The sequence below is a fragment of the Furipterus horrens genome, unplaced genomic scaffold, assembly GCF_987537825.1.
Source record: "Furipterus horrens unplaced genomic scaffold, mFurHor1.1.pri manual_scaffold_15, whole genome shotgun sequence".
NCBI lineage: Eukaryota > Metazoa > Chordata > Mammalia > Chiroptera > Furipteridae > Furipterus > Furipterus horrens.
Genome location: NW_028327185.1, coordinates 19,522,467 through 19,534,593, shown reverse-complemented (window position 1 = coordinate 19,534,593; position 12,127 = coordinate 19,522,467). Strand labels below are relative to the sequence as shown.

The 12,127-nt window shown below is 57.6% G+C and overlaps 1 protein-coding gene across 1 annotated transcript in view; it reads left to right on the top strand.

The window, feature by feature from the left end:
* Window positions 1-11,221, top strand: part of LOC149992494 (pecanex-like protein 2) — a 193,389-nt gene extending 182,168 nt beyond the window's left edge. The window contains exons 29-34 of the mRNA XM_090263293.1: window positions 675-819; window positions 1,284-1,514; window positions 2,258-2,532; window positions 3,141-3,325; window positions 8,541-8,989; window positions 10,278-11,221. Coding sequence (XP_090119419.1) covers window positions 675-819; window positions 1,284-1,514; window positions 2,258-2,532; window positions 3,141-3,325; window positions 8,541-8,989; window positions 10,278-10,448 — 1,456 coding nt within the window. The 3' untranslated portion in view covers window positions 10,449-11,221. The remainder of the gene's footprint in view (window positions 1-674; window positions 820-1,283; window positions 1,515-2,257; window positions 2,533-3,140; window positions 3,326-8,540; window positions 8,990-10,277) is intronic.
* The last annotated feature ends 906 nt before the right edge of the window (window positions 11,222-12,127 follow it).

The following is a 12,127-nucleotide window of genomic DNA, read 5'->3' as shown; positions in this document are numbered from 1 at the left end:
AATGACTTTGAACACTGACTCCCCAGGTTGGTAGGTCTTACCTGGCAGCCTAGCAGAAGCCACAGTTCCGCCTCACCTGAGGCGTTGACGAGGGAGATATTTTGACCTTGTGACAATGTCACAGCTGATGGATGATCCTTGAGGAAGAAAACCATGTGCATGAAAAGTCGGGAGGATGAATAAACTGAGAATTACCTTAAACGATAAGCTCAGTGCGAGTGAAGAAAAGCAGACAGTATATAAAGTGTGTGAAAATAAAACTTTGCTCTACTGTGCCGTGAGAAGGGCTTAACAGGGATGTGACAAACCATGATAGTTTAATTTGGAGTGTGGGGCATTTCTCCTGTGGAGAAGTATATCTCTCGGTGAAGGAAAGCATACTAATAAAGAGGGACATTTTCGTATGAAGTCAAAGTAGTTTTCACTAACCCCAGAGGCTTAAAGATGGCTTAAGTCCAGACTTTGAGTTCCTGGTTAGTGATGAGCAGGTCCTGACTGATGCCTCGTTTATAGATCGAAGGTGAGTCCGGGCCATTGTCCTGTTCCTGCCAGATCAGCCTAAAGGTGTCATTTGTGATGGGACACGTGGGAGGCTGGGCCCCACTCAGAGTGGCCAGGTTCTGAACACCGTTTGTTCAGCATGAATGAACAGGGACCGGGGCCTTGTCTTGCAGCCTGGACTCCTTCCTGCATGGCCTCCATGCCCTCTTCAAAGGCGACTTCCGCGTCCCAGCGCGGGATGAGTGGGTGTTTGCTGACATGGACCTGCTGCACAAGGTTGTCGCTCCGGCCATCAGGATGGCCCTGAAGCTTCACCAGGTAAACTTCCAGCTTTGAAAAGCATCAGCTTGAAACATTAGGAAAGAAAATCAGCTTTGAAAACCATGGTCCCCTTCCTTGGCATGACAGGTGTTAGTGGGTTTATTCCCTAAGTGACCAAGCAGAGGCTGTCGGAGAGTCTTGACATTGGCCGGCAGCGGTTTGTCCTCCAGAGTGTTAGGAGGTGGTCACATTCCACCAGGATGGAGAGGGAATTGGCCAGAGAAGATGACGTATCAGAAGTGCCCAAACCATACCGAAAAGTCCTAAGAACCTCATACACGGGGCTCTTTCCCTGGGCGCGGTCCCGAAGTGGGACAAGGGCCCGAGGAGGCCCTCGCGATTTAGAGAAAGAGCCAGGGAGAGGAGGCGTGACGTGGCCCCAGACTGACAGGTCATCGGCCCCATCGCCGCCTGCAAACCCCTCCCCGCCTCAGCTCTCTGGGCCCCGCTTCTCCCCCCAGGACCAGTTCTCGTGCCCCGACGAGTACGAAGACCCCGGGGTCCTCTTTGAGGCCATCCAGGCCTTTGAGGAGAAGGTGGTCATCTGCCACGAGGGCGACCCGGCCTGGAGGGGCGCTGTGCTGTCCGGCCGGGAGGAGCTGCTGACCCTGCGGCACGTGGTGGACGAGGGCGCCGACGAGTACAAGGTCCTCATGCTGCACAGGAGCTTCCTGAGCTTCAAGGTGATCAAGGTACCGTGGACACGCTTCTCAGGCCTGGGGAGTGGGGTGCGGGGAGAAGAGCAGCGGTGGTCGGCGCCCTCTGCCAGCGTCGTCTGTTCAGAGACAGTCTTGGGGGGCGCTGGGCTGCATCCAGGGCCAGGGCCACGTCTCGCCTCCAGAACCAGTGCACAGGCAAGGGCTTTGGCAGGAAATCCTGGTAGACACGTACCTACATGGAGCTCACAATCCACTTATTTTTAAAGACTTTCCAATTCTCTGAAATTCCAGACCTTTCTCTAATAACCTATTTCTGGACCTGAGAACTATCTTCCCAGCGATCCCTTTTTTAATCCTCACCCAAGGATATGTTTATTTTATTTTATTTTTTTTGAGAAAGGAAAGGAGATAAAGACAGAGAGAGAGAAACATCAAATGTGAGAGAGAAACATTGATCTGTTGCCTTCCATACGCACCCTGACCGGGGATCGAACCCAAAACCTAGGCATGTGCCTTGACCAGGGAGTGATCCTCAGCCTTTTGGTGCACAGGACGATGCTCCAACCAACTGAACTGAAACAAGCTTTCCTCCTGTTTGCTCCACGTTTCCCCGTGAACATGCCAGCACCCCTCCCCCCGCCCCCCGCCCCGGCAGGCCTGCTGTTCTGCTCGGCTGCAGAAAGTGCTTTGGGCCCAAGTGTCGCCGTCTCAGGTGGCCCCCAGAGATGGAGCACACACACCACCTGCTTTTCTCCCAATTCTCTCCCGACCTGTAGGTCAACAAAGAATGCGTCCGAGGCCTTTGGGCCGGGCAGCAGCAGGAGCTCATATTCCTCCGGAACCGCAACCCAGAGCGCGGCAGCATCCAGAACAACAAGCAGGTCCTCCGGAACCTGATTAATTCCTCCTGTGACCAGCCCCTGGGGTACCCCATGTACGTCTCCCCACTAACCACGTCCTATCTAGGGACCCACAGGCAGCTGAAGAGCATCTGGTGTGGCCCTGTCACTTTGGACGGCGTTCGGACGTGGTTCCGAACCAAGTGGTTAAGGTAGGTCTCCACAGCACAGCCTCCACCTGGGTGCTGGGCAGGGGGCGGCATGGGGGGTGCTGAGCTTCTGGTCGGAATGTCCCCGGCCATCGCTACTTTCTCACGTGACCATCGCTACTTTCTCACGTGACCACCGCTGCCGTCCCACGGGTCATCTAAGAGATTCCTGTTTCAAGGAGCAGTGTCAGGGGCCAACTCAGCGGGAAGCCTTGTTTCCCTCCCACACCCGCAGGCAGAGCTGCAGAGGCCCAGGGTCTGTAGGACCCAGACGCGCCACATCTGTCGCAGGAAACCGGGCATCATGCCCTTTCACCTTTCCTCTCCTTCCCTGGCGGCATTCAGGTCCCTGGGTAGTTGGGATGAGCCCTCTCAGGACTCAATGCTGAGGGTTCGTCTGGAAGGTTGAGACTGGAGCTTATTCATCCTGGTGCAGGGCTTTCATGTGTCAGATGCTTGAGAGTTGGGGACCAGAGCCCCCTCGCTCCCCCTGCGCCCCAGGTGCGCAGCCCACCTGTAGCACGGCTCATCCTGGTTTAGATGTGGGTGTGGGGGCGTTGGGGGTACCAGACGTGTCCTGGTGAGGACCTGGCGGCGTTTCCCCTTCACAGGATGCGGAAGGACTGCCATGCCAGCCAGCGCGGTGGTGGCAGCATCGAGGACGCAGACACAGGGGGTGCCCCGTCCACAGGCGGCGGCGGCGCCCCAAGTGGGGACAGCCAGGAGAGCAGCACAGAGCAGCCCAGAAAAGAGGGGGCCCACCACTGGTCACCCCGGGAAGGGGCCCGGAGCACAGGTGGGTGCAGCGGGGCCTCACGTGGCTGGTACGGGCCCCATGGTCCCAGCGACACTCCGGGACTCAGGCCATGCTCGCCTCGGAGGGCTCCTCCTCGCAACACAAATCAGCATTGGGATGAAGGATGCCCCCAAAGGCACTGACTCTTGTAGGTTCGTCTCAGAAGAAAACTGGCAGGTGCAGCTTTTATCCTTCCTCCACCTGTCTCTCCATGACCTCAGCCGGCCATCGGTCTGTCTGGCTGGCTGTCCAGCAGTCACTCCTTCCTTCTTGCCTCTTGTTCAGTGCCCACGGCACCTGGGCCTCTGTGTCCGGCCGTGTCCACGGTGCTGTTTTCGTCCCCCCACTCTCCACGTCTGTGGTGGCGCAGACCGGCCTCCCGCCCCACCCCCCTCCCGCTTCTCTCTAGTCCTCTCCTTCCTCCGTTCACACCTGACATGTCAGAGGGTGAGAAAAGAGGGGAGAGGGAATGGGGAGATGGCGCGGTCCGAGCTGGGGCTGAGTTTAAAGTTCGGAGTCGCTAGAAACTAAGGCCTACCAAGGTCGGCTTGACCGGAAGGTGAAGTTCCCAAAGCCCGCTGCCCTGGGCTAGCTGAGGGCTCACGGATGCAGGAGACAGGTGCTCTGCTCGGGTTCCCACCAGCATGTCGCGCTCGGCTTGTCCCTTCAAAGCCTGTTCGTCATTTCATCTTCTGTCCTAGAGCTTCCTCACCACCCAGGAGCCTCCGTTAGGTGCCTCTTCCCACAGCCCCACCCGCCGGCTCTGCCCCAGCGAGCCAGCAGGAGCAGTCTCAGCCTCCTAGCAGTGCCCAGGGCCAGGCTGGGGGTTTAACCGAAATAGTGAGCATTTGTATAAACATGGGCAGCACAGTAGTTAGGCAGAGGATACGTGATAGATGGTGGGGAGAGAGAGACACAAGGTAGAACGGCAGGTAGGTAGATGATCGATCGATAGAGATGAAGGATTGGATAGTTAATTACAGGGAGATGGGTAGAGACAGACAGAACAGAAGAATGACTGGATGGGTGGACAGACAGACGGGAGGGAAGGAGGAAGGAAACTAAGAAGAGAGAGAATTGGATAGATGGGTAGGAGGCCACTGCATGTGGCTGGCTCTTAAGCCTGGGGCGGGGGGGGTGTGGGCCCCATTGTTAACAGTTGTTATCTCACGAGAAACGTGAAGTTTCAAAACCACCTAATTGACTTCCCAGATGGAAAACTGCAAGGCAGGTTCCACACGGAGACATGCCTGGGCATCCGGCGGTTGCTCCTCCTGTCCAGGTGGCTCATCCCTGTGACTTGTCCGAACTAGAGGAAGGTGGAGTCAGGGCGGCCCAGCGGAGGGGGTGTCTTTCAGGGAGCTGGAGACAAACGCTAGAGCAGCCTTGACTTGGTGAGAGGCCTCGTCCCTTTCTGACGAGTAAGACCGCACACAAAAGTTCTTTCCTCTGCTCTGCATCTAGACACACACTAGAGGCAGAGAACGTCCCTCCGCTTCCAGCCGAGGCTGCTGGCCCAGAGCATCACAGACGGCGGCAGGCATCAGGGCAGGACCTTGCAGAGCCCAAACTTTTTTCGTTATTGCTTCTTAAAACTGCCCCTAGCAAGGCCACCCAGGCTTTCCGGTTTCCAAGGTAACGAGCATGCCTGGTGACGTCACCTAGGCTCCAGCCCTCCTGACTGGGCCCACCTGCAGCCTGAGGGGCCCCAGGCGCTGAGGCCAGTGTCTTTGTGCTGGGGACGCTAGGAAGCCCCTCGCTGCTCCAGCTTGCTGTGTGCCATCCTCCGGAGCCCAGCGTGCCAAGCACCGTCCTGAGTGCGTTACAGGCAGAGTCTCTGCGTCCTCACCGAGACTCAGAGACGGCACTTTCCTGGGCCTCGCCATGCTGCTGAAGGGACTGGACGCAAGGCCTTCAGTCACTGCCCGGTCACCCAGCAGGTGAAGGGCTGATCTGGGATTTGGACCCAGGCAGGATGAGCCCAGGACCTGTGATCTTAACCACCTGAGCTGGGACCCTGCCCTTGACCCCAAGCTGGGAAAGAGGGGACACGGCCACACCAGCACCCTCACTCACAAGAACTCCACTGACCTCATCTTGTCCCCCAGCTGGCAAGTGGCCTTCCTGCTGACCCACAGCAGGCAAAGCTCATGCCTGGTTCTTCCTGGAGCAGCCAGCTGGGGTCCCATTAAGTGCCCACTGTGTGCAGGGAGAGGGAAAGGGACAAGGGGCAGCCACGGGTCCCTCCCCTTGCTCCACAAGCTGCCATGCCTGTGGAAAGACGACACTGGCCTCAGGGACTCATCTGGAGACTGGGTGCCATCTGCAGAGGATCAGAAAGCTGGGAGCGGGGAGGGGAGACCGACCCAAGCCCGCCACCTCCTCCCGCCTCAGACAGAGCAGGGACTGTCACTTGTTCTCCCCAGCCTGTCCGTGCAGCGCTGCCCCCGGCACAGAGTCCTCCCCCACCGCAGCTAGAGGGACGGGACTTCCACGTCAGTCGGTTCAGGTCATGCTTCTGATTAGGAACAGAGGTGGCTCCAGAAAGTCTGGGGGGTTCAGGTCTTGCTCGTTAGAACCATTTGGAGAGCTTAACAAATGCTTTGGCTTCCAGGCGGAGGTGCTCTGGGGCCAGAGCTGGGAAGGGGCTTCCCCTGTGGGTCCAGCTCTGCAGATGGGCCCTCCTGTCTCTCATGTGTCAGTCAGTGCTGGGTGCTGCGCCTGTGGAAATGATGCAGTTGCCACTGGTCACTTCAGAGAGGCAGGGTGCAGGGTGGACGGGACTACGGATGGCCATGTAAGCATGCGGTTAAGACGGGGGCCGGAGGGGCCCAGCCTGGCCCCGGGCAGGACATGAGCAAGGAGCAGTGACAGAGCAGTTCTGCAGGATGAACGGAAACCAGATCATAAGACGGGTCTCGTTTTACTCAAGGTGCCAAGACTTAGTTCCCACAGCTGGGTCCCCACTGCCCCTCCCTTGGTCCCTGCCTCAGTTCCCAGCCTAAGCCCAAACCCCAGGGCCCCTGCCCATGGCGACTCCCACGTGGCATGCCCAGCACCTCACACCCAACTGGTGTGCCCAGGGGCCAGGCGCTCACTGTAGCCAGACAACCTGCATCCTTCGTGCTGTGGGGTGTCTCCCTGGAACGGGTGGCCCAGCTGCAGCAGCCCACGACCTGCTGGCTGGGAGGAATCCATGACTGACTAACGGGAGTCCCTGCGGGGACAGGAAGTGTCTGCTCTCCTCTTGGTGGGGATCTGCACATGGCCTTTCAGGTGACGATCAAAGATGGAGGGGCAGTGCCAGGATAGTGAACCGAAGAGGGTCATTTACAGCGTCACCACCAGGTTCTGGGGAGGTCTCCCCAGAAACCCTCATAATCTGATGATGAAGTAATTGGCAAAGTCAAACTATAAAACAGCGATCATGAGTAGCACAGATGCATTTAGCATGGTTTGCTCATTTGTTCCATTTGCAAAATTAAAATTAAAACTAGAAAAATCAAGCAACAGCAACAAAAAGCAACAAGAAAATCTGAAGCAAAGAGACTGGGGGTAGTGGCCCTTCCCTGCAGGGAACTTACGTCTTCCCTTTGTCTCACAGAAGGGCCTTTGTCCCTTTCTCTCTGGAATTCACTGGGAATTCCCGCCAAGTCCGGGTGGTCCGCGCTCCAGCTTTGGAATCGCCGGCTTGCGGACGACTGTCAAGCGTTTCTGGGCAGCAATCAGCGTTACAGTATAAATCACAAGCAGATGTTTGGCCTTGCCAAACTCTGAATAAACTAACAAATCACCATCTCTGTTCTCAATTCTCATTCGTCAGGGTCCCTTTTCTCCCTCTATTTGTCCTCTACAAGAGTAACTGATACAACTATTCAGCCTTCAGAGAGGCCCGGCCCCAGGTGAGGTCCCCACACCAGGGGCAGCCCACCCTCACCCCAGGGAGGGCAATGGCAGGCCTGCGGAGCTGAGCAGCACCATGGGGGAGGCACCCCATTTTCTCAGCAGCTGGGAGGGCCAGTCTCAGGGAGCGGGTACCAGCGTCACAGTGGTCACAGGGCACAAAGGCCAACGTGAGGCAAAGGGCCCTTCCACCAGTAAGCTGATGTGGGCCAGAGCAGGACTGGGCAGGGGGGACCCCTGGCATCTCCAGGGTAACTTCTATGGACACGGAGAAGTGTTTTAGAATCGCCAGATGCATAGTTGGTGATTTGGGCGTTTGGGGTGAGTGGATCATAAGAAAATGCCTCCATGGCCCTTGTGGGCACCCACCTTCCACCCCCACATTTTGATGGATTGAAGGCCTATTCTAGCCACTTCAGGAGACACCGTTGAGGCAGTCGATAGGACTGTGCTGTCACTAGCGGCACCTTCAAAACGAGAGTTTAAAATTAGACCCCAGTGGTTATTGACACTTCAGTGAAGCAACTCAGCTTCCGAGGGAGCCCGGGTTTCCTTCTCGCTGCTTAGTCTGTAGAGCTGCCTGGGAAGGTCCCACATGAACATGCACTTTAAGGTGTCTGTCCAGAGACACAGACAGGACCAGGGCTCCGGGGCTGCCCATCACCTTCATCAAGATGGCCTAGTCTGGCCCAGTGTCACAGGGGCTGGGGCCATGGGGGACAGCGGGCGGCACAGGGATGGGGAGGCCGGGCCTGCCAGCAACACAACCCACACAGGGGGATGTGGGAGGGCCTCCTCTTAAAACCTGGATCTTAACAGAAAACTTCTAGAAAACAAAGGCTGAGCATGTGGCTCAACCCTTTACTTTGCCCCCTTTTTGTTCAAGGCAGCAAAGTGATAAAACCCACATGTCTTCCATGTTTTCCCTTTGTCACCACTAGTGGCATGAGGCTAGGAACCCAGGCTCCGAAGCTGGAACAGAACAGATTAGGTCAACGAGGGAGAGTCACACTCCTGGCGGTGCCCTTGGTGTGTCTGGGACCAGGGCTCCCAGGCATGTGCCACTTGAATGTCAAAGCCAGGAGCTGGCTGTGCCCACAACAGTGCCTCGCGCTGTGCCCTGGGGTCAGCCCTGCGCCTCTCAAGGCCTCTGCAGAGACCTCAGTGGGGCCTCCAGCTCTCAGGCCCGCTTTGAAGGCGGCGGGCCTACCAGGGTCCCTCGGCCCCAGCACAGCAGGCCGCCCACCTTGCTGCGCACAGACTGATGTTGGTGACCATGTGCTCTGGCAACCTGTTCCGCTTTCTTTTACAGGCAGGAGGAAGGGCAGGAGTCAGTCCGTGCAGGCGCACGGGGCACTAAGCCAAAGGCCGCCCGCCCTGAGCTCGTCCGGCCCGATCTTAGAGAGCCACCCGGGCTTCCTGCAGACGTCCACATCGGCCCATGGGCTGGCGCCCAGGCTCTCGGGCAGCCGCCTCTCCTTACACACCTCGGCGGCGTCCCTGCACTCTCAGCCCCCGGCGGCCACCACCGCGGGCCGCCTGAGCGTCCGCGAGCGGGCCGAGGCGCTGATCAGGTCCAGCCTGGGCTCGTCCACCAGCTCCACCCTCAGCTTCCTGTTCGGCAAGAGGAGCTTCTCCAGCGCCCTCGTCATCTCCGGACTCTCGGCCGCGGAGGGGAGCAACACCAGCGACACCCAGTCCTCCAGCAGCGTCAACATCGTGATGGGGCCCTCGGCCAGGGCTGCCGGCCGGGCCACACGGGTAAGGGCCCGGCGGCGCGGGCGTGCGGGACCCTGGCCCGATGGCCCACCCACCACCCTCTCCACAGTGACAGGCGACAGGGAATGAGCCGGGGGGCGGTCTGGCCACGCTCTGAAGCTGGCATGTCCTGCAGGCGGTAGCTCGCAGGCGGGGTGGTTACTGTAGGGGTTCAGCAGAGTTGCCACCCTGAGCCCCGAGCGAACCGGGGGTGCGGGGGTGTTCTCACGCGTCCACACGGCGGGAGCCCGCGTTACGTCATTCCTCCCTCACATCACTGCCAGAGGGCGGGTCAGGACACCGTCGGCGCTGGAGGCCTATCGCCCCGGTGTCTGTCCACGGACGTAACTGCAAAGCTGCCCAAATGGCTGCCTACTGATACACATTTAAACATAGAAAAGGCTACTGCTCATCCGGAGGTGCAGGCTAGTGCCGAGCTGAACACGGAACACTGCGCCGGGGCGGGGGGGGGGAGGGGGGGTGCGCATAGGCAGACGGGGCGTCAGACTGAGAGTTCTGGTCCCAGTGCAGTTCATGGAGGTGCATGAGGGGGCTCCGCCCACCCTCCTTCCCAGGGGACAGGCCCTCCAGGCAGGTGCCTGCCCCAGTGGGAGCAATGGCAGCACCCTCCACCACCTGGGAGTCCGGGTGCACCAGGCTGTGCCTCCTTTCAGGGTGGGGCTGGTGGGCTTCCTGGGGACCCGGGGCCACACTGGCCACAAGGAAGGAGCCTGGGGCCTTCAGACTGTAACTAAATTTAGTTAGATCACTAAACATATAAACAAACTTCCCTTTTTCTCATTTCCTCAATAAAAATACACAGAATATCACACCTTTTTCCCACCTCCAGTCTGTGTTCAAGACACAGTCTGTGGGTACATTTCTGGAATTCTGGCGAATTCTCTTCCCCTCTCTCCGAGGAGGACCCAGTCCTTGGCACTATCTGCATTCGGAACAGAGGGCTCTGGATTACCGTTGGGGTTCCAACCTGCAGGACTTAGCACCTGTGACAGGGGCTGAGTGTCTATGCAAGGACATTGACCAAAGCCCAGGAAATCCAGGCACAGAAATGACCTTTTGCCCAAGCATGTCCAGATTACCTGAGAAAAGGCCCCCACGTCCTTCATCCTTCCTCCAAGGCCACCTGGGTCCTCTGTACTGTGGCCCAACCTCAGAGTCTGAGCCCCCATCCCTGCAGCTCTGGGGCGAGTCGGTCAGAAGGGCAGCAGCGGGCAGTAGTTAGGAGCGGCCGTCCCTGGTCACTGAGCGGTTTGCCTCTTCCCTTCGGCAGCACTTCTCCGAACCCAGTGAACCCACTGAAGCCGGGCAAGGGCAGCTTCGCGGCCGCCGTCGGGCTGAGACCTCGGCCGAGGGCCTCAGGGTGGTCTGCAGGCGAGCAAGCCAGGAGGACATGGGCCTGGACGACACCGCTTCCCAGCAGAGCGTCTCGGATGACCAGTAGGGCTGGGCAGGGCCCCTCGGTCGGGAGAAACCAGGTCCCCCATGGCTTCACCTTTTTCTCCTCTCTGCTCCCAAACTGAAAAGAGCAAATATTGTCACCCACATGCGACCCTTTCTGTGGACAAAGGAGAGTTGTTATAGAAAACTGAATAACTTTATCTCAGGTTCTTGAAAAGTATCTCACATGATGGAAAAAAAAATATCTCGACTCCAGGCCTCTTCGCCCGCTGCCCCAGAGCTGGGAACAAGGGAGGCACAAGACACTTTCTAGACTTTGAAGATTCACACAAAAATGAGGTAACATATCAAATGACTGGATGGGGCACATAAATCTTTCCACGCTAATGGAAATAAGACAACTGCATGTTAAATAATTGACCTTTTATACACTCCCGTCACCGTGGAAAAGCCATGAGAGCTGCGTGAATCATGCCATCCGCAGACCAAGAGCACTAAGGTTACACCCACGCACCAGGACAGTCTCACCGCTTCATAATATTTATGCCGATGTCAGGTAAGTATACACCGGTGACAGTGCACGCAGTCACGTCCACAGCACCCTGTGACAGAGCCCAGCAACACCCAGTGATGTGAGTGTGACATCTAGTCCAGCCAGGGCCAGATGCCATCTTGGGGGGACACGGTGCCCCACGGTGCCAGAGTGGCTTCCCACATGCACAGGATGTATGCTTGCTCCCCTCGCCAAGTAGTCCTCACTGAGTCAGGGGACACCTGCACATGCCTTTGTTTTTGGAATTAAAAGGTTTATAGTTATTCTGTGTCCAGTTCTTTGAGTTCTGCTGACCGTATTGTCATTTCTAAAAAATTAATGCTTTACTGTGAGAATGACATTCGGGCAAATTCTGAGACTCTTCCGACCCAATTTTCCCAGTGCGTAGAGTTTCAGGCTGACTTCCTGCTGACAGGAGGTAGGGGACGGGCCCCGGGACACAGTCCATGAGGAATATCATCGCTGACACAGTGAACCATCCCTTTTGAAGAGACGATGGTTAGAAATAATTTGGAAACAGTCGTACCAATTTCTTTACTGTCTCTAGGATGTGGCAGTCTGGGGAGAGGAGAGAATTCCCTACCCCTTGGAACTAGATGGTAATGCATTTTTTTATATAAAAAGGAATTAGCAATGGGTAACAATAGTTGGGCTCTATAGTCAGAAACACACTGCATTATATTCAGCAGAATCCCCAGAGACACAGACGAGGCTGTTTCCGACTCGCCGCAGGCAGGCGTCTGTCTGGTGGAAGCTGCCACAAGCTCGCACGGCTCTCTGAGTTGGCCAAGCCCGAGGGACCAGCGGCAGCCCTGAGCTGTGTGCCTCCCAAGGAGTGGTCTCCAACTTAGAGACAAATGACGGGCCACTGCTTGGGCATCCTGAAGCGAGAAACAAAGTGAAATCTGAAGGAGCAGGAGAGCCAGCCCTCAGAGCCAGAACCATGGCAAGGCAGCCGGGAGGGGGAGGAGGTGCCCGGGGAGCCCTGCCTCTCCTTCCTCTGCCACGCTTCCCGCGCTTCCCCTGCTGAGGCCATTTCTCCCCGAGTCCTAGTGCGGCCTTGGGGCAGCGGGGGCAGGAGGAAGTCGTTTGTCAGCAGCATCTCCGTGAAAGGGGAGGCTCGGCCTGCGTGTGAGGCGAGCCGGTCTGCGCGCATCCTTCCCTCGAGG